Genomic DNA, 21902 nt, shown 5'->3' with positions numbered 1-21902 from the left:
GAAGGGGAAGCATTTTCTGGGCTCTGGGGAAAAGCATGGGGAATGGGACTCATTTGGTAGTTCTTTTAAAGAGCCACCTCCTGTGTTGGGATTCTCTGAAATTGGCAATTGTGACTTCTGTAAAAATCATATCACAAAACCTTTGTTGACAATGCCCTCTTTTGACATTCTTTTTGGCCTATTTTTAACTTAAATAATTCTACGGGGATTCTGATGCCAGATTTATACACGTGAAAGCAATCGCATATTTGGTTTTTAGCCTAATGAAAATTATAACCAAGTTGCAGGAAATGGTTGAGATTGCATCTTGTACATATGATTTCTAGCCTTTCTTTTTATTGAATAGAGGTGGTGGAATTAATAATGTACCAATGAAAGCCACACTTCAGTTGAGTAAGGTCTTTCTAGTTACAGAATTCAAGTTCAAACAAAACTTTATATACTAGAATAATTTTTTGGCTTGTTGGTTCCTTAGTTTCTCAAGTTTATTTTAAAACTTGATGTGTTTTTGACACATTTTGCTTATCTGAAAAAAATATCATAAATATTTTTGACTGGATACTTTAAAACTATGTTCATGAAAAGCACACAGTTTTGCTACTGCTGTTTTGAATTTAATGTGAGGGAAACAATCTCTGTTCGTTGAGACGTGCATCATTTTATTGGGTGTGAGGTGATGTTTCAGATTTGATGTGTTTCCATGGGTTAGTGCTTTAAATTACTTTGGCTGTTGTGATTGCTTGGAACACATCTTCCAGAAAGAACTGAGAAAACGTATGGTGCTTGACTCTGAGGTGAATAAACAATAGCACAAATGCAATGATTCAGTCATTTTAATTGTGTGCAGAAGTCAAGGCATTGATGGTGTTGTCCTTATGGTTCTGTCTCAATGGGAAGCAGAAACCTGAATAGTTGTTGGTATTGTAAAGTTTGATGGATAGAAGAAATACTGCAGTTGAGTCTTCGTTTGCTCTCATCAGTCATTATCTATTGTTCAACATGGAAACCAGCCATTTTTGAATAGTTCTGATAAAACCTTTTGTACATAAGCATCTAAAAAAATTGCAATTTGGTTTTGTTTTGGGAACTGAATGAGATAAACAAATTCTCTTTAGATGTAAAGGTGATCTCTATTCAACAATGATCCGAAAACTTACCAACTATCCTTGAAATCCAGTTGACAAGAATATCAGATTGGGAAAGGCTGCCTGGGCCCTCAAATCAGGACCGCCATTTGATGTTATCTTGGCTCAACTATGCCGACCGAGGTTCCCTTCTGTGTCAATTTCTCATAACTCTCAGTTCTTCTGTTTTAAAATGTTTATCTATCTCCACCTTAAATAATTTAAAATTTAAATTTAGACATACAGCACAGTAACAGGGTGTTTTGGCCCACGAGTCCGTGCCGCCCAATTCACACCCAATTAACCTACACCCCCAGTACATTTCGAATGATGGGAGGAAAGTGGAGCCCCCAGAGACAACTCACGCAGACACAGGGAGAATGTACAAACTCCTTACAGAGAGCACGGGATTCGAACCCCGATCCCAGTTACTGGCGCTGTAAAGGTGTTGCGCTAAATGCTATGTCGATTTGAATTAAGATGATTTACCTCCACCACTCTTGACAGCATAAAATTCCAGGATTCACTGTCCCCAGAGAGAAGAAACCTCAATTTTAAATGTCCGCCCCTTTTTTTGTCACTTGGTCCCCTTGTTCATGACTCTCCCTCCTGATGAAAGCATTTCAACATCTTACCTGTTCCCTCATCACTTTCCTGTTAGCCTGCGCTCCTCCTCTCCCCCACTTTTTTAGACAGGAATCTGCCTGATTTTCACCTTTCCAGATGAAGGGCTCAGGCCTAAAACCTCCACTACTTCTTATTTCCTGTGTGTGTTCCATGACCTGCTGAATTTCACCAGCACTTTTGTGCACCATTCAACATTTACCCTGTCAAGCCTCCTAGGGATCTTAAAAGTTTGAGTAATGTCATTCCTAATTCTTGTAAACTTCAAGCTAAAGAAGAGCTGGGCCTCGTTGGTTGAGAAAAAAATACTATAATTTCAACATCATATTAGGTAGATTCTTCTTGTTCAATTTTCCATGTTACTCCTGGTGTGATAAGTCCATTGATCCTTTTGTTAAAATGATCTTTCAGGTTTTGCGACCTTGACGTGAGAAGTATTGTAGCTGAGTTTGAGAGTTTATTGTCATACACTTAAGTACAATGTACAGATCCACCTACAATTTTACTTGTTGCAACTATATAGTATGTACCAACAATAATTGTATAAATTAAATTCCCACAATATGGCATGAGATAGAAGGAATAATAATAATATGTAAGGATAAGCAAATATTCATAGTTATGGTTATTGCAAAAAAAAAATTGACATTTCAACAGTGCAGACCGAGGAGGAGTCACGTGATGGAGTAGTGGCCGGACGGTGAACTCCAGCCCTCTCCAGAAAAGTCGGGAAAAACAAGAGAAAATACAAAGGCACAGAAATACAAGTTAAAGAAAAGTGAGTATAAAGGTGGAAAGAAGATGGAGACAAAAGGAGAAAAATCAAAATCAACGGAAAGAAGAGAGGAAGAGAAGACAACGGAGGAAAAAGGTGAAGGCCTTACCTGTCCGAAGAGGCCCGCTGTGGAGAGAGGAGCCCGCTACCTCAGGTCGGTAGAAAAAGAACTACAACAATGGCTCACAGAGCCGAGTAAAAGTGCGCAACCGCGCATGCGCGACTCCTCGCGCATGCGCGATGCGCATGAAAAGAAACACACCGACGGGAGGGGGGACCAGCTGGGGAGTCGATCTCCACAGCCGGCAACGACAGCTGCAGAACACCTGCAGCAAGAAGAGACCACAGAAGACAATGGAAACAAGAAAGAAGAGGAGGAAAGGGCAGCAAAGAAACAACAGATGGTCAACCTAGAGGAAGAAGAAGAGGAAGAATACAGTGAAATAGATAAAGGGAAAGGCAAGGTAAAGGATATACTTGCTCTTGTTAGAGGATACATGGAGTCATTTAAAGAATGGCAAACACAGGAATTCAATGATTTAAGAAGAAGAATAAACAACACAGAAAAGAAAATAAATAAAATGGATATGACCTTAACAGAAATGGGGAAAAAAATGGACAAGATGGAAGAACGGGCAATAGCAGCAGAAATGGAGGTAGAAGACTTAAAAAAGAAATTGGAGGAATCTAATAAAAAAACTAAAGAGACACAAGAATTACTAGCCCAAAAAATAGATATAATGGAAAATTATAACAGAAGAAATAACATAAAGATAGTGGGCCTTAAGGAAGATGAAGAAGGCAAGAATATGAGGGAGTTTATAAAAGAATGGATCCCTAAGGCCCTAGGATGTCCAGAACTACAGCAAGAAATGGAAATAGAAAGGGCACATAGAGCATTGGCCCCTAAACCACAACCACAACAAAAACCAAGATCTATTGTAGTAAAATTCCTAAGATATACTACAAGAGAAAAGGTACTGGAGAAGACAATGGAAAAAGTAAGAGAGGGCAACAAACCACTGGAGTATAAAGGGCAAAAAATCTTCATTTATCCAGATATAAGCTTTGAACTCCTAAAGAAGAGAAAAGAGTTCAATGCAGCAAAAGCGATTTTATGGAAGAAAGGATATAAATTTACACTGAAGCATCCTGCGGTATTGAAAATATTTATTCCAGGACAACAAAACAGACTATTCTCGGATCCAGAAGAAGCACGAAAATTTGCAGAACAATTACAAAAATAGACTGAGGGATGAAGACGGGTAATGAGAGCAAAAATTATCACGATTGATATGTATGTGGGTAAAGACAAAAATAGACTGAGGGATGAAGACGGGTAAGGAGGGTAAAAATGACCACGATTGATATGTATGCGGGTAAAGAGGTATAAGAGTGAATAGAGACAATGGGCATATGTGAAAGTATCTGTAATTAGAGGAAAACATAGAAAGTATAGACAAGAATTAACAAGGGAAGGTAATGGAATAGAGAGAATAAGGAGGGAATTAAAAGAGTGACCTTTGTGACATATAAAAAGCGAAATCTTTTCTGGGGGGGGCTGGGTGGGGGAAAAGAGCGGTCACTGCAAAATCAGTTGACGCTTGCGAGTGGATTCGCAAATCCAAATGGAGAGGGGAGATGTGGTTGTCCGACAAGGGATAAAGGGCAACTCAGGAGGGGAAGGGGAGATTGGGGATAAAGAAGATAGAAATAGGAGAATAAGGAAAATGTTGGATGTTGTAGGAATGTTGTCTGGTAAAGAGTTGAAAATAAGAAAACAGAAATGGAAAAGGAGGAAAGGTAATGATGGAAAAACGGAAAGAGAAGATAAACAAAATATAAAATGGCTACGCTGAACTATATGACTCTAAATATTAATGGAATACATAACCAAATTAAAAGGAAGAAACTACTAAATTTACTGAAAAAGGAAAAAATAGATATAGCATTTGTCCAAGAAACACACTTAACTGAATTGGAGCACAAGAAATTAAAGAGAGATTGGGTAGGACATGTAACAGCAGCATCGTATAATTCAAAAGCAAGAGGAGTGGCTATATTAATTAGCAAGAATGTGCCATTTAAAATAGAAGAGGAAATAATAGATCCAGCAGGGAGATATGTTATGATAAAATGTCAGATATATTCAGAGCTTTGGAATCTAGTTAATATATATTCACCTAACGAAGAAGATCAAAAGTTTATGCAAGATATCTTTTTGAAGGTAGCTAATACGCAAGGGAACATACTAATAGGAGGGGATTTCAATCTGAATTTGGATCCAAATATGGATAAAACGGGGAAAAAAATTAACAGGAAGAACAAAGTAACCAAATTTATAATTAAATCAATGCAAGAAATGAAACTTGTGGACATATGGAGGAAACAAAACCCAAAAGAAAAGGAATACTCATACTACTCGACTAGACATAAAACATACTCAAGGATAGACCTATTCCTGTTATCAGCCCACATTCAAGGGAGAGTTAGGAAAACGGAATATAAAGCTAGACTATTATCGGACCACTCACCCCTGTTATTGGCAATAGAGCTAGAGGACATCCCTCCAAGAATGTATAGATGGAGATTAAACCCCATGCTACTTAAAAGACAGGATTTTAGAGAATTTATTGAAAAACAATTAAAAATGTACTTTGAAGTAAATACGGAATCAGTGGAAGATAAGTTTATACTATGGGACGCAATGAAAGCATTCATTAGAGGGCAAATAATAAGTTATGCAACCAAGATGAAGAAGGACTATAATCAGGAAACAGAGCAGTTGGAAAGGGAAATAATAAACATAGAAAAAAAATTAGCAATAAAGGAAGATACAACCAAAAGAAGAGAATTGGCGGATAAAAAAATAAAATATGAAACATTACAAACATATAAGGTGGAGAAGAATATAATGAAGACAAAACAGAAATATTATGAACTAGGGGAAAAAACACACAAAATCCTAGCATGGCAGCTTAAGACAGAGCAAACTAAGAAAATGGTATTGGCAACAAGGAAAAAAGACAAACAAATTACATATAATCCAAAAGAAATTAAGGAAAACTTCAGAGAATTCTATGAACAATTATACCGAACCGAAAACGAAGGGAAAGAAGGGAAAATAGATGAATTTTTGACTAAAATTGAACTACCAAAACTACAAATAGAGGAACAAAATAAATTAACAGAACCATTTGGAACAGTAGAAATACAAGAGATAATAAAAAATTTACCAAATAATAAGACACCAGGAGAGGATGGACTCCCAATAGAATTCTACAAAACATTTAAAGACCTAATAATACCGCCCCTCCTGGATGTAATCAACCAGATTGATGAGACACAAAACTTACCAGATTCATGTAAAACAGCAATAATTACAGTGATACTAAAACAAGGGAAAGATCCACTCTCACCAGCGTCATATAGACCAATATCTCTGCTAAACACAGATTATAAGATAATAGCTAAACTATTAGCGAACAGATTAGCAGAACAGGTACCGAAAATGGTAAATTTAGACCAAACTGGATTTATCAAAAAAAGACGCACAACAGACAATATTTGTAAATTTATTAACTTAATTCATGCAGTAGAAGGAAATAAAGCACCGGCAGTAGCAGTTGCTTTAGACGCAGAGAAGGCCTTCGACAGAGTAGAATGGAATTACTTGTTCAAAGTATTGCAAAAATTCAGTTTACCGGAGAAGTATATTAATTGGATTAAAGCATTATATAAGGGACCGTTAGCGAAAGTGACAGTAAATGGACATGTATCAAAGCAATTTAACTTAAGCAGGTCAACGCGGCAGGGATGCCCACTATCACCATTATTGTTTGCGCTAGCTATAGAACCACTAGCAGAATCGATAAGAAGAGATAATAATATAAAAGGAATAAAAATAAAAGACAGGGAATATAAAACCAGTCTGTTTGCGGATGATGTGATAGTGTACTTAACAGAACCAGAACTATCAATAAAAGAACTATATAAGAAATTGAAGGAATATGGAGAAGTGTCGGGATACAAGATAAACGTAAATAAAAGTGAAGCAATGCCTATGAATAACGCGGATTTCTCAAAATTTAAGGAGGAATCCCCATTCAGATGGCAAACGCAGGCAATAAGATACCTAGGTGTGCAAATAAACAAAAATCTAGGCCAATTATATAAACTCAATTATAATCCACTAATGAAAAAATTACAGGACGATTTAGAGCATTGGAAAGAGCTACCACTAACACTGATAGGAAGGATAAACTGTATTAAAATGAACATTTTTCCAAGGATACTATACTTATTTCAGGCATTGCCAATACAACTGACAGAAAAATTCTTCAAAGAGTTAAAGAAAATAATAAGGAGATTTTTATGGAGAGGGGGGAAACCGAGGATAGCACTAGACAAATTAACAGAATGGTATAAACAAGGAGGCTTACAATTGCCAAACTTCAAAAATTATTATAGAGCCGCACAATTAAGGTACCTATCAGATTTTTACCAAACAAGGGAAAAACCAGACTGGACGAGACTAGAATTAGATAAAATAGGGGAAAAGATACCTGAACACATATTATATAAATGGGACGAAAAATTGGTACAACATAGAACTTCTCCAGTATTACACCATCTCCTCAATATATGGAAGAAGATTCATGTAGAAAGAAATAAAATAAATTACCAAATACCAAAACTAATATTGACGCAAAATAGGCTACTCCCTTTTACAATAGACAACCTTGCCTTTAGAAAATGGGAAAAAAAAGGGATTAAAAGAATAGAAAATTGTTTTTCAGGAAGTAGATTCTTATCCTTTGAACAAATGAGAGATAAGTACAATATAACTGGAGATACAGCGCTGGCATATTACCAACTGAGATCCTACTTGAAAGATAAATTAGGAAGCAACTTGAGTTTACCAGAGGGAAGTAACCTTGAATATGTGATTACAGATACAATGTTAATCAAAAGATTTATAAAAAATATGTATATTAAACTGCAAGAAAAGGAAAATGAGGAAACAAATGGTAAAACTAAACAAAAATGGGAACAAGATTTAAATATAAAGATAAAAAAGGAAACATGGGAGAAGTTATGCTCTGGAACGATGAGAAATACAATAAATACGAGGCTGCGTATGATACAATATAATTGGTTACACAGACTATACATTACACCGCAAAAGTTAAATAAATGGGACCCAACAGTATCTGATAGATGTTTTCGATGTAAAAAAGAAAGGGGAACAACAATTCATGCAATCTGGACATGTGGGAGAGTAGAAAAATTTTGGGATGATCTCAATCAGATATTAAATAAAATAACAGAAAACAATATACCAAAAAATCCAGAGATCTTTCTCCTAAGTAACATAAAAAATAAAGAATTTGGAATTGACTTGGAAGATGCACAAAAAAGATTTGTCAAGATAGCCCTAGCCGTAGCAAAAAAATGTATTATGTCAACCTGGAAATTGGAAGATAATTTGAAAATACAACAATGGTATATAGAAATGAATAAATGTATTCCATTAGAAAAAATAACATATAGTTTAAGAAATAATATTGAAATATTCGAACAAGTATGGGAGCCTTACATTAAATACAATAGCGAAAACCTACCGGGAACAAACATTACCTAAGTTGATGGAAGGAGAAGAAAAGAAAAGAATGGACTCAGTAGAATTTCTGGTGTATTTTTGTTGAATGACAACATTGTCTAACTGAATTAATGCAACCTAGATTGTATACCTAAAATGGATGAGAGGGGGGGGTGTGGGGGGGTGGCTTGGGAGGAGGGAGGGGGGAGGGAGAAAAAGTCACTGTAAATGTGTGGAAAAGAAAAAGTGTATATCATGGCTATTGTGATTTATGGTGTGAAAAATAAAAAATTTAAAAAAAAAAAAAAAAAAAAAAAAACAGTGCAGACCGATCTTTTTGTGATCCAAGAGTAGTTTCTGCTTTGGATAATACGGAGAGGTTTAAGACCCCGACTGCTTTTGGAATCTTGAGGGGTGGGGCCTCTCGCTTCTGTGCCTTCTGCCTGAAGGTAACAGCTGGAAGAGAGTATGGTCTGGGTGAAGAAGATCCTTTAAGATGTTGGCTGCCTTCTTGAGGCAGCGCCTCAGATTGATGTCTTCAGTGTTGGTTGGTACCCATGGTGGCTTGGCTAGGTTTGCCATTTTTTTGAAGTCTTTTCCATTTCTTGGTTCGAGAGTTGCCAAATCAGGCAGTGATCCAATCTGTCCATGTACATTGCACAGTACACTTGCAGAAGTTTGACAGAATGTTCAATGAAATGCCAAATTTCTTCAGATATCTTATAAAATAAATAAATTGTTGTACTGATTCGATAAGTTAATGCTCCTTTACCTGTTGGATTCAAACAATGTCTTTGGCAAGGTTGAATTAAATACCATGGAATTTTGAGATGTTCAGGAACACTTCAAGTCCTTGTCAGATGACAGTCTTTGGGAGGAGGAGGAAGAAAAGAGTTTTAAAGGCTGTCAAAGGTTTTTTTTTTCCTGCAGTTTTGTGGTAAATTTTGTTTTGGGCCATCCATATGTTGATATGATGCAGCTCGAAGTCCTGCTGCCATGCAAGTCCTCAGCATTTGTGGACATGACAAAGATAATTGGTCTGCACAGACTCGTGGGCTGAAATGGGCTATTTGCCTGCTGTCAGATGAAATTTAAATTTAAAAAATTTAAAATTTACCAACAAATCAACATCAGGGAATTATCTGCTTAAGATAAACCCATAATTGGTATGTATGTCAGAGGTGAGCCCAGTTGAAGCATCACAACCAAAATCCTGGCCCATTCATAATTCTAAACATTGTTAATTTGCTGAATTGATCTGCAAAATATATGCAATCTACATGGGAATATATGTGTAAATTTTACCTTCGTATACCTACAAAATATTTAAAATTGCAGCATTATTTGGCTCAAAAATATTAATTTCTCTCAATGTTTATTTGTGAAATTCTTTTCCCAAGAATTTATTTAAAATGCAAACAGATTTTTGCAAAATCGGGGAATTGAAGGTATGGGGAAAGCTAGGTCGAGCTGAATCCACAACCAGATCAGTCATGACCTTATTAAATGGTGGGGCAGGCTTGAAGGGCTGGTGGTGTAATCCTGCTCCTTTTTCTTATTTTCTTTGGTCCTCATGTTAGAATATAGATCAGGACAGAGCAGAAATAAGCCCTTAGGTGCATGATGTCTACATCAGACATAATCCCCAAATTAAACTAAAGGTTGCTTGCAATTCCTTGCCCTTCCCAATTTTGTATTCTCTGCTATTTCCAAGTCCCTATGCTCTCCAAACTGGTTTCTTGTTCGTCCTCAGCTTCTCTTTGGAGCAGGATTAAGACACAGCCTCTGGAGGTGGCCTCTCAGCTCCAGTGACTGTGATGCATTCCCAATCTCCAATGATCTCTGTGTTCCAATTTTCTTCCACTCTGCAAGGTGCACATGTTGGTAGGTTAATCGGCCACCGTGAATTGGCCCTGGTCTGCTGGTGAGTGGTGGAATCCGGGGGGAGATGTGGAGAAAGTAAAGTAGCCTGAATTGAAATGGATGCTCAGTGGTCAGCATGGATTTTGCTGTAAGACTCTGCATTCAGTTATTCCATCAGCCGTCTAGGGGCTAAAGCATGTCTCTTCAATCATTCATCTTTTCTCATTCTAAAAAAAAACTCCACTAAAGCTATCTCTTTTGGCATGCGTTAGCTTACCATGTCTTTTGATGTCAAATTTCATTTGTTAACACTTATGTGAAGCATCCTTGGGCATTATTACCTTACTTAAATGGTTACAGGAATACAATTTTGTTTGTATTGATCTATTTTTGACAATTCTATTTGATCCACAGCTGGTTTACAGTGTCACCTTTACTCCCTACCAACAGTGCTTTTAGCACCTTTTGAATGCTATCTACTAACTGCATGATTGCAAATGTTTGCAAATGATTGCTAGCATTTCATCAAAAGTATCATCACCTGTGGGTACTTACTGGGAAACGTGCTTTGTCATACAGGTGTTTCCTCTCAGCGGGTCTATTTTTAAATCTCCAAGGATCTGTCCTGGAGCCTCCACATTGATGCAATCACAAAGAAGGCTCGCTAGCAGCTATACTTTGAGGTGTCTGAGGCAGTTCGGTTGTCACCGAAGACTCTCGTAAACTTCTACAGGTGTACTGTGGAGAGTATTCTGGCTGGTTGTATCACTGCCTGGTGCAGAGGTTCCAACTCTCAGGACAAGAATAAACTCCAGAGGGTTGTTAACTCTGCCTGAAACATCACAGGCACCAGACTTCACTCCATCAAGGACATCTACATGAGGTGGTGTCTTAAAAAAAGCAGCCTCTATCCTCAAAGACAACCCACCCCCACCACCCAGGCCATGTCCTCTTCATTCTGCTAACGTCGGGGAAAAGGTACAGGAGCCTAAAGACAAGCACTCAGCAGTACAAGGACAGCTTCTTCCCCACTGCCATCTGATTCCTGAATAATCAAGGAACCAAAGTCACTGTCTTAATTTTCGTGCACTGAGATTGTTATTTATTTTTTTTATAGTTATGTCATAAGATGGTTATAATATGAACGTTTGCACTGAGACGCTGCCACAAAACACCGAATTTCATGACTTGTTCACGACATTAAATCCTGATTCTGATATTTTCTCCACATTCCAGGTTACCAACCAAAGCTGAAAAATACTCGTTCTGCAGAGGCGGAGAGTAGTTTTTATTCCAAATCCAGAAATATCATTCTGCTTCATTCTTGATTTACCATGCTAACCTGAAATAAGTTGTTTGGACATATGGTCTGCGTTGATTCTTAAAACACCCAATTTCATTTCAGAGAGCAGGTTTTTGAATCTATCTGTGGAAATATAGAACAAGCCCACCTGTCGCTGATTTTTGTTCCCATGCACCATTTCCCCTTTTCCATGCATTGTCTGGTATGCAACAAAGAAATTTAAAAAACACTTAGTTTGCTTTAGTGTTTATATTTTTAAAAAATTTATGCTGATACATGAGGAAAGGCAGAGCCAGTTCCACCAAAAAATGGCTGTTTTGCCAGCGCATAAGTGATAGAAGTAAGGCCCTGGTAATAATTTTTAAATTTAGACGTACAGCACTATTGTAGGCCTTTCTGGCCCACGAGCACGTGCCACCCAAATACCCAGAGGGTAGGAGGAAACTGGAGCACCTGGAGGAAAGCCATGTGGACACGTGAGAACTGTACAAACTTCCTCCAGAAAGCCCCGGATCCGAACCCAAGTTGCTAGTGCTGTAGTAACATTGCGCTAACTGCAACATAACCGTGCTGGTTTCCATTGAATTGAATTTAAATTTAAACTCTGATAAATGAGAACCATTTTAGTTTTGGATCTTTAGAACTCTTCTTTACAACACAAAATAGGTTTGGGAAAATCTACTATAAACTTGATGTATTTTCTGCCTTGATGTTTTCAATGCCCAAAGCTGTGTGAATAAGATAAAGGACAAGGTATCCAAAGCCCTATTAAGGGCTTGTTTTGCAAAGTTACTATTTCTGTTGAAGAAAAAAAGATTTCTGAGCAATGGAGATTTCCGCATTCATTGCAATGATGTCAGAACTGGTCTCTAAATGTTCCTTGTTTAAGACAGAAGAGCAGAAATAGGCTGTCTCACTGAGATCTCCCCTCGTTCTCCTAAATTCCCACAAGTACAGGCCAAGACCTGTCAAACGTTCAGCAGTAATAGCTCTTTCATTCCAGAATCATCCTTTACATTGCTAATGCATACCTGATTTAAATACTTGAGCTGTGCGTGTGCTAGATCATTCTGATGCCTATCAATTGTGGGGGCTTGATCACTACCTTTGCACAGATGGGACAAAGAATTGTCCGAATGTTGAATGTATTTTAAAAATAGGCATTCAGAATTCAGAATCATGAACAAGCCACAAAATTTTTGTTTTGCGGCAGCGTCACAGAGCAAACAATCATATTATAACCATCTTACAACATTACGAGAAAAGAAGTTAAAAAATTAGGCAGTGTCTTTGGTTCATTGATCATTCAGGAATCTGATGGCAGCGGAAACGAAGCTGTCCTTGTGCCGCTGAGTGCTCGTCTTTAGGCACCTGTACCTTTTCCCCAGCGATAACAGAATGAAGAGGGCCTGGCCTGGGTGCTGGGGGTCTTTGAGGATAGAGGCTGCTTTCTTAAGACACTGCCTCTTGTCGATGTCCCCGATGGAGTGAGGTCTGGTGCCTATCATGTCGCAACTCTCTGAAGATTTTTCTTGTTCCGAGAGTTGGCGCCTCCATACCAAAGAGTGATGCAACCAGCCAGAATGTTTTCCACAGTACACCTGTAGAGAACTTTGAGAGTCTTCGGTGACATACCACACCACCTCAAGTACCTCACGAAGTATAGCTGGTGGCGAGCCTTCTTTGAGACCGCATCGACATGGAGGCTCCAGGACAGATCCTCAGAGATGTTAACACCCAGGAATATGAAGTTCTTTTTTTATGAATACTTTAGTTTAATCTTGTAGACAACATGCATTAAAAAAATAGCCATTACTTAAATTGAAATGAAAAAAAAATCAATGGTACAAGTTGTCCATATCTCCAAACAGTCCCATCCCACCTCCCCCCTCACCACCCCAAAATAAGGCCCTGACATATATAAGAAAAAAGAGAACAGAAAAGCTGGATCCTGAATCCAGTTCAGAGAATCTAATTCCTTTTCTTACCTAGATCTCAAATAGGAGAAAGAACCAGGACATAGATCTCAGGAACAGATTGAGTATCCCTAAATATTCAACTCTGCATTCTGCAAATATGGCTGCCATACTTGCAAAAGCATATTATACTTCTTCCTTAGATTGTAAGTAATTTTCTTCAGGGGAAGACAATTATGCATGTCCACAATACATCGGGCTACATTCAGAGGGGGTTCATACTTCCAAGTAACAGCAATTCACTTCCTGGCCACAGCCAATGCAATTTTAAGAAATTCTAATTTGATACTTGAACACCTTCATTTTGGATCTTATGTCCACAGTATTTCCTAGGAGAAACAATTCTGGACATTGTGGCAATTGTTTCCCAATAATCTGGTCTAATAAAGTTCTTAAATTTTCCCATAAAGTTTTCACTTTAGTGCATGACCAGGTGGCATGTAAAAAGGCTCCCATTTCTTCACCACATCTAAAACATATATCCGATGTATTAGAATATAATTTATGTGATTTCTATGGAGTAAGATATAGCTGATGCAAAAAATTATATTGCAGTCAATATCTTATATATATATTGTATTGGCCATGCAGCCCTGACATAAATCGGACCAGTTCATATCACCAATACTAATATTCAAGTCTGATTCCTATCTTGGTTTTGAGTTATATAACTCCTGCTTGGGAGTGCCTGACTGAAGTAAGGAATACATTGCAGATGTAAACTTTCTTGTGTACCTCTCTTGAATCAGTATCTCCATTTCACTGATCTCTGGTGACATCAAGATCAGTCCTAATTCATCTCTGAAAAAAAGCTCTTAATTGAAATTAGAATTTGAAGTTCTTAACTCTCTCCTCTACTGATCCCTCGAGTAGGGCTGGGTCATGTTCCCCTGACTTCCACCTGAAGTCCATAATCATCTCCTTGGTTTTGCTAATGTTGAGTGGAAGGTTGTTGGCATGACACCACTGAACAAGCTGATCTTTCTCCCTCTTGTACACTTCCTCATTGCGGTCTGTAATTCTGCTGACAACCCTGATGTCATTGGCATTGGAATTGTGCCTGGCCACACAGTCCTGGGTGTATAATGAGCAGTGGATTAAGCACGCGTCCTTGAGGGGCACCTGTGTTGATAATCAGAAAGGAGGAGACATTTCCAATTTGTACTGACTGTGGTCTTCTGATGAGAAAGTCAAGGATCCAGTGGCAGAGGGGAGTGCAGAGGCCCAGAGTTTGTAGCTTCTTCACCAGCACTGAGGGAATAATAGTGTTGAAGGCTGAGCTATAATCAATTAAGAGCCACCGTATGTATGAGTTGCTGTTTTCGAGGCGATCCAGAGCTGAGTGGAGAGCCAGTGATATTGCGTCTGATGTGGCACTTGAATTATTGTATGTCTGCTAGCTCCAACTGTAAGCCTTAGAATCGACCATAGGAACAGAATTAGACCATTCAGCCATTCGAGTCTGCACCTCTATTCAAATTGTTGTTTATATATATATTTATTTTTTAACCCATTGTCCTGCCTTCATCTTTGATGTCCTACCTCATCCAGAACCTATCAACCTCTGCTTTAAATATACCCAATGAATGGTCATTTATGATGTTGGCCACCTTCTTGAGAAAGCAGCTCATGAAATCTCTTCAATGGATAGGAGGTCAGAGACTTTGCTACCTTCTGCTTCCTTCCTGGGCAGTTAAATTTCCAAACTAGGCTGTGATGGAGTATTCTTCTCACAGTACACAAGTTTAAGTTTGATGGAGCATATAGTGAGACAACAAATCTCCTTGAACCTCCTGGAAGGTACAGGCATTAGTGCCCCCGTGTTGATCGTCCGTGAGGAGAAGGTGATGTTGCTGATCCTCACTGACTGAGGTACGCTGATGGCAAGTCAAAAATCCAGTTGCAGAGGGAGGAACAGAGTCCCAAATCCTTGAGTTTGGTCACACGCTTTGCTGATTATAATGGTATTGAAGTGAACCACAGCCTGATGTGGGTGTTCTTGTGCTCTGGGGGATCGAACACAGAGTGGATGGCCAGCAAGAGGGCCTCTACTGTCAACCTGTGGTGACAAGAGGCGAATTGAAGTGGGTGGATGTGCTTCCTAAGACAGGAATTCATCTGCTCCACAGCCAACCTCTCAAAGCACTTTTTCATGTTCTCGATGCATTCAGAAAGTTATTCTAAATTGTCAAATTGCTGTAGTTCTTCGCATTTTATTTTGTTGAGAAAATCTTGTTGGGTTTTCTCGATGCCCTGGCATCTGATAATTTGCTGTAGCCAGAAAATATTCAGAGTTCAAATCCAAGCTTGTAGAATGTTATGAAAATGTTATTGGTATTTGCCAAAAATATTTAGTCATAAGTGACATTGATTTTGGACAGTTCAGCAAATGTTGTAATTGTTTAGCATAACTTATTCTCTTCTGACACAGTTCCTCTGTTCATTTGAGCAAATTGGTGGTTTTAACACTCAAGCTACAAGAATGTCCTTTTTTACTTTAAGTTGTTCACATTCTTTTGAAAAATTCTTTGAAGGTTCCTTTTGCCACTGGTGAAACCTGATCTTTTACAGTAAAGTGACATTTCAATTATTACATTATTTAATGAGCACCAGCTGAAGTTTGAAGCATTGAAAATACAACTTGCGAAAGTCTAAATGGAATGTCTTGAACACATCTTAATTGCTATTTCTCAGATAAAACATCCAACGTGGTTTGTTTTCTGAGCTCGTATTTTGAAACTGAACCTTGTGTGCACAATTTCACAAATTTACTTCAATGAAAATAGAAATCAAAGCGAAGCAGAAATTCTGAACTTTCAATTAACACTTTAATCTCTTTATGTCTAATGTTTATTGTGAAAATGATGCCACTGAGTTAGCAACCATAATATTGCTGGTAATTAAGGCAAAAATCTGAAATAGTTTTTTTCAGAAGTTTTATTAAGTGAGTGTTAATGATTGCTGTGTGGACAAGTGGTAAAAGACGATCCTGAAAATGTACCTTGATATCCTGTTTAGGCAAAAGTAAGTGTTCACAAATTTATTTTGGACTCTCGGCAAAATACCACCTTGTTTCACAAGATGCTAAAGATGGAGAGCTTGGGCAAAGTTATATCCTTCCAACTGGATTTATCTGAAGTAACAGATTATACGATTATCAAAACAATTACATTTTCAATTAATAGCAGGATAAATATGTGAAAGGACCCTTTTCAATGTTTAAAAGGTCATGACTTGGAGAAATTAGTCTCGCTGATGATACAGTGATAGGGACAAGTGTTCAGTATGTGTTCATTGTAAGGAAAATTGAAGTTGACATGTTTCATCCTGTCTTCATTAAACCTTTTCTTGTTGTGGAGTTTTTGATCCTCTCTGATTTGTTATTGCAGATATTTGGTTTCCAGGCAGGCCTGACCTCTTTGGATACTGAAGGATCATTCTGTTCTCCTGCCCCGGTCATTCCATCTTTCAGTACAGCTTTTTATGGCAAATTCCTTCAACTTCCATCATATTGGTGAGTTAAGAATGCATCAGATATACATAGATACATAGACATACAGACATACAGCATTTAACAGGCCCTTTTGGCCCATGAGTCCGTGCTGCCCAATACACCCAATTGACCTACAACCCCTGGTACATTTTCTGAAGTGGAGCACTCGGAGGAAACCCACACTGACGTGGGGAGGACATACCAACTCCTTTGAATGGATTTGAACATTATACGATGCTGGCACTAACCCTGCTGGCCATGAATCATTTAACCTCTGTACAATCAAAAGGTCACATTTGAACAAAGCTATATTTTTAATACAAGTTGTACCTCTCTTATCCAGTGCTCTGTGGTCCGGCAACTGCCATGGTCCATTTGAATCTGCTGTTAGTGCAAGCACCTTTAACGACAGCTGTTGTTATAAAGATGTTGCGCGAACCGCTACGCTAACCGTGCGGCCTCACAGTATTAGTTCCTGCTTTAAGCTTTGTTCGAACTTCGATATGTTTAGACATGGGGGTTTCCCTTTGGGGTAAATTTCTGTTTTCCGGCATTTTCTATAGTTCGGCAATGGCCAGGTCTCAAGAACAACCTGTATTTATCATTTTGAATTTAAAATTAAATTACTGTGACTTTGTTAATCGATAAATTGTGCTATAAAATACCCATAATCTGGAATTCAAGCAATCGGGAAGAAAAACCGCAGAAAATAAATAGGTAAAAAATACGAAAGTTGAAAATTGGCACCCCCTAGTGGTTAGTGTGCCAATCATGGCACATGTAATCTCAAGCAACCGGAAAATTCACTTAACTACCATCTACCAATCGCCAAAGGTGCTGGATACCAGGGCTTTTTACTGTATATAGAATATATATATAAACACTGAGATACTTGTATAAACATATCTTGAATCTCTTTTCATTATTAGAATATTGATTAATATTTTAGTATCATATATTCATTCTTTTTATAGAGTGAGATCTTGATATTTTCCCATGGTACAGGCAATATATAAATGAAAGTTGTTGCTCAGGAGAGATTTCCTGTGTTTTAATTCCCAACTTGTCAATCTATAACAGCTCATTCTGACCTGTTTTAATTACTCTGCTTTTGAACATTTTATCTGATTTTGTGGCTCGCTTGTATAAACACTGGTGATGACATGCTGGCATCTGAAGGAGTTGTCTATTTTCTTCCATTGCCTATTTCAGATTATTCACTGCTTCAGTTTTCAGATTCAGAATTTTAGATTTCAGATTTATTGTCAGAGAACATATATGTCATAACAAGCCACTTTCAGGTGCATTCGCTCCGAGAATGCGCCTGCGGAAGCGGCTGTGGGTATGTTCGAATGGACGTTCAGGTGGCAGCGCTGAAGGCACTGTTCTGGCACCTGAAAGGGCCAGCTGCAGGAGAGGCGCCTTGGAGTGAATGTTGACTCCTGTCGACTGTGGCCGTAGTTCCGCCTGCTGTCAGGGGCAGGGGCGGCCGGTGCAGGATGTTGGGGCAGGGGCGGCTAGCAGGGGACGTCAAGGCAGGGGCGACTGGTGCAGGGCCCGACGTTTCGCGCCGGGGTGCAGGGGCAGTGGGGAGGGGGGTCTCTGAGGCAGCGGGGAAGGGGGTTGTCTGAGTGTGGGGAAGGGGCTGTCAGGCAGCGGGGGGTGGGGGCGTTGTCAGGCGCAGGGAGTTGGTTCGCCGGCTGATTGACATCAGTCTGCCCCCAGCTGCACCTTTTAGACTGCTGCTTTCAGGTGCCTCGGGGGACTGCTCAGATGCAGAGATTATACCTCTCCGAGGAGGGTTGGGTGAGTACTCCTCGGGGCCGGGTTTTGTGCTTTCAGGTGGCTTCCCGACAGCCGCATTCGGGTAGAATATGTGCTTTGCATCGGGGTATTCTGGCCACCTGAAAACGGCTATATACAACACCTGAGATACTTTTTCCTGCGAGCAAGGCAGAATTACCATTATTGATAGCGCAAAAAATAACTGTAGACATTGTACACATGGAAGCAAATAAAGAAATGTAAATAAGCTGTATGATTCAGAGAAAAAAAAACAATTAAATGCAAGAGTCCTTAAAGAGTCCCTGATTGAGTTTGTTGTTGGAGTCTGATGGTGAAGGGGTAGCAGCTGTTCCTGAACCTGGTGGTACGAATCTTATGGCACCTATACCTCTCTCCTGACAGGAGCAATGAGGACAGAGCGTGTGCTGGGTTGTGTGGATCCTTGATGATCGCTGCTCCTCTCCAATGGCAGCATTCTCATAGGTGTTCTTGATGGTGGGAGAGTTTTACTTGTGATGCCCTGGGCTGTGTTCACTACCTTTTGCAGAGCTTTATGCTTATGGGCATTGGTGCAGCCAGTCAGCACACTTTCCACCACAATTTTTTTTGACAGTGCTGTGGAAGTGAAAGGAGGATGAAAGAAATTCAACTTGTATGAAATTAATATGAATATGAGTCATCTTGACTAATTAATTTGTTTAAATTGCTGAACTTTTAGTGATCAAATCTCAGAGCTAAACTACTCCGTGCTTGGTAGAGAGATTGGTTTTCTCTATGTGCATATACTATGACTGGAGAGCAATAGAGAGTCAAAGCAATGATCCAGTAATCATGAATTTGCTTGTGAGTCCCTGATTTCCAATACGACTGAGCGTAACTAATGTTGTTCAAATTGACCTCAGGAGACTTCCTGACTGTCTGGCTCAGTATCACAGATAATTTTACCCATTTAGCCATCTGTAATGCTTTGAAAATTGTTTTCCTGTGAAATCTTGGTTTCCCAAAACTCCAAGTTCTTCAGTGAAGCATCCATTGTACATGAAAAGCCGTACAGGTTTAGATGTTTACTAGTAAATGTCCAGCAGTGTCGGTCATGGTAAAACAGAAAATGTGCTGTTTTATAAGAACAAAAGCAGCCTGCCATGTAATGCAATAAAGTGTATTGTTGCTGAGGTGCAGCTGTATGTTTCTGACCTCTCTGAATGACTGTAAGATCTCATTGCTGCAGACTGATTGTTCTCATATCCTTGTATACTTGACTTGAAGATATTAAAATCGGTAAAGGAATTACAAGATGATTAACAATTCACCTCCTTTGACTGACACCAGCACACAATTCCATCAAACTGAAGAATCCCACTGGAAGTTAGCCTTGAATTCAGAACCAGGACTGAACTGGAGTCAGAGCTAATTGTTGTGGGTGGATTCAAAAACTCTGACTCAGGCTGGAATGTGACCATAATGCCAAAGGTTTCCACATTAATTAAGCGAGTAGTGCTTTTTATTGACAGGAGCAATAAATTATTGGCAATCTGTCTTTATAACTTGACATTTTTTTTTGTCTGCAACAAAGTTATGACATCTGAAATATGATGGATTCAAAATGCTCGCTTACTCTGCCCTGAATCCCCATGTGTGAACTAATGGTTGTGTTTCTCCAATAGTTAGATTGGAAAATATGTGAACAAATGGTGATTTAGGAAGGAGTAATACTTGAAAGTCTGCAGACTCCGTGATTGAAGTAAAAACAGAACGCTGGGGAAACTCAGCAGGTCAAAACAACGTACTTTATAGAGCAAAGATAAAGATCCAGAACCAATGTTTAGGTTTTGCTCCCTTCATCAAGATATGAGCAAAATGTAGGCAGGTGCCTGAACAAAATGGTTGTGGGGGGGGGGGGGTGGTGGTGAAGAGGATGGGTAGGGGAAGAGCATATTCCCATGGACAAGAAGTAATAAGTGAGGGGAGGCAACTTTTAGCAGAGGGTATACCTGTAGTGTCTGGTTAAGTCAATGCTGTGACTTGTTACATTTTAAAATCAAATATCAGATGGAGTTTTAAGAACACTTTAATACGATGCTACACGATACCTTTCAAAATAATATTTCTGTTACATTTAACTGATTAAACATTTCGATCTCGTCCATTAATGTTGTCTGTTCTCATTAACGTTAATTGAGGGTGTGCATTAGTTCAACATCAGCTGCAAAGATTATTCTTGCAAAGATTTTTTCATGATTTGAAAGTGTTTGAGTTCATCTTTGGAAAGTCATGTATACTCTTGGACTTCTTCATGTTATATTTGATGTGTTTGACAGGAGGTTTGGCAGATTATTGATTGTGCATCAAAATATTGTTGCTTCATGTGCAGTTGTATTTAGAGTTATGGCACACAAACGCCATTCTGTAGTTATGATGTATTTTCGCTTGACCTAATTGAGATGAATGAAGGGTCTTCTCTTTCCACAGATGCTGCATGACCTGTTGAGTTTTCCAACATTTTCTATTTTATTTCAGATTTAAGTTTTGTTTTGATTTCAAGCTGAAGGGGTCGTCGGTCACGATGTTCCTTTGCATCGAGATAGTAGTCTTTGTTATGGTTTGGACAAAGTGGGCTGCGCAGCCTTGTTCTTTGATGTAATTTCGATTCCATTTGAGAGCAGAATAGCTGGGTTTGTAACCCAGTCGTGGTGTCTTAGTTGTTCTAAATTTATTCCCCAGATTTTTGTTGTACAATTGGCATTCTTAAACTAAATTGATGAATTGAAACAAACTTAATGATATAATGTGAAAAATAATACCCTGCAAGAAGTCTCTTGTCAACTTGCGGATTATTGCAGTTCATAGATAAAGTCACCCTTTTTCCACAAAAACAGATGATTGAAAGACTTAGAAGGATACTCTTTTCTGCACCTGTTTTCATTTGAGCCTTGAAAATTTGTCTTGCACGTGATCTTGATAGTGTCAAGATAATGAAAAGTTGACTGTGAAAAGATTACCAGTATTTCATGTCTGGAAGCTCGCCTTGTTTGATGAACTATACAGATGAACAAGGAGGGCTGAAAAAGCAGGTACCTTTAGAAGAATGAAGTCACGTTCAGCACCTCATGGCTCATTTGTATGAGTTGTGATGGAGCCTTTCTGTTACAACGTAAATTCAAGAAAACCTGAAGGAAATAAATTGAATTTGTTTAGATTTTCTTTTCTTAGAGATACAAATGAAATTCATACTGTAAGTTGTTTGACCAGGCAGAAATGGCAATGTACGCTGCTTTGGACTTATGCTTCTTCTATTTTCCCCTGATGTACCTTGACCACGTGATGCACATTGAGATTGTATTTAAAGTGTTCAAAGAT

At 38.7% G+C, this 21902-nt stretch overlaps 1 protein-coding gene across 16 annotated transcripts in view; it reads left to right on the top strand.

Moving 5' to 3' along the window:
• Window positions 1-21902, top strand: part of LOC138755825 (intermembrane lipid transfer protein VPS13B-like) — a 1263706-nt gene that overhangs the window by 322891 nt on the left and 918913 nt on the right. For all 16 annotated transcript variants that reach the window (XR_011352575.1, XM_069922506.1, XM_069922508.1 and 13 more), the window contains one exon: window positions 16657-16781. Coding sequence is in view for 15 of the 16 variants with exons in the window: in XM_069922506.1 (XP_069778607.1) it covers window positions 16657-16781 (125 nt within the window). In the remaining variant the exon portion in view is untranslated. The remainder of the gene's footprint in view (window positions 1-16656; window positions 16782-21902) is intronic.

The sequence above is a fragment of the Narcine bancroftii genome, chromosome 2 (genome assembly GCF_036971445.1).
Source record: "Narcine bancroftii isolate sNarBan1 chromosome 2, sNarBan1.hap1, whole genome shotgun sequence".
Lineage (NCBI taxonomy): Eukaryota > Metazoa > Chordata > Chondrichthyes > Torpediniformes > Narcinidae > Narcine > Narcine bancroftii.
This window is presented reverse-complemented; position numbering and strand designations above follow the sequence as displayed.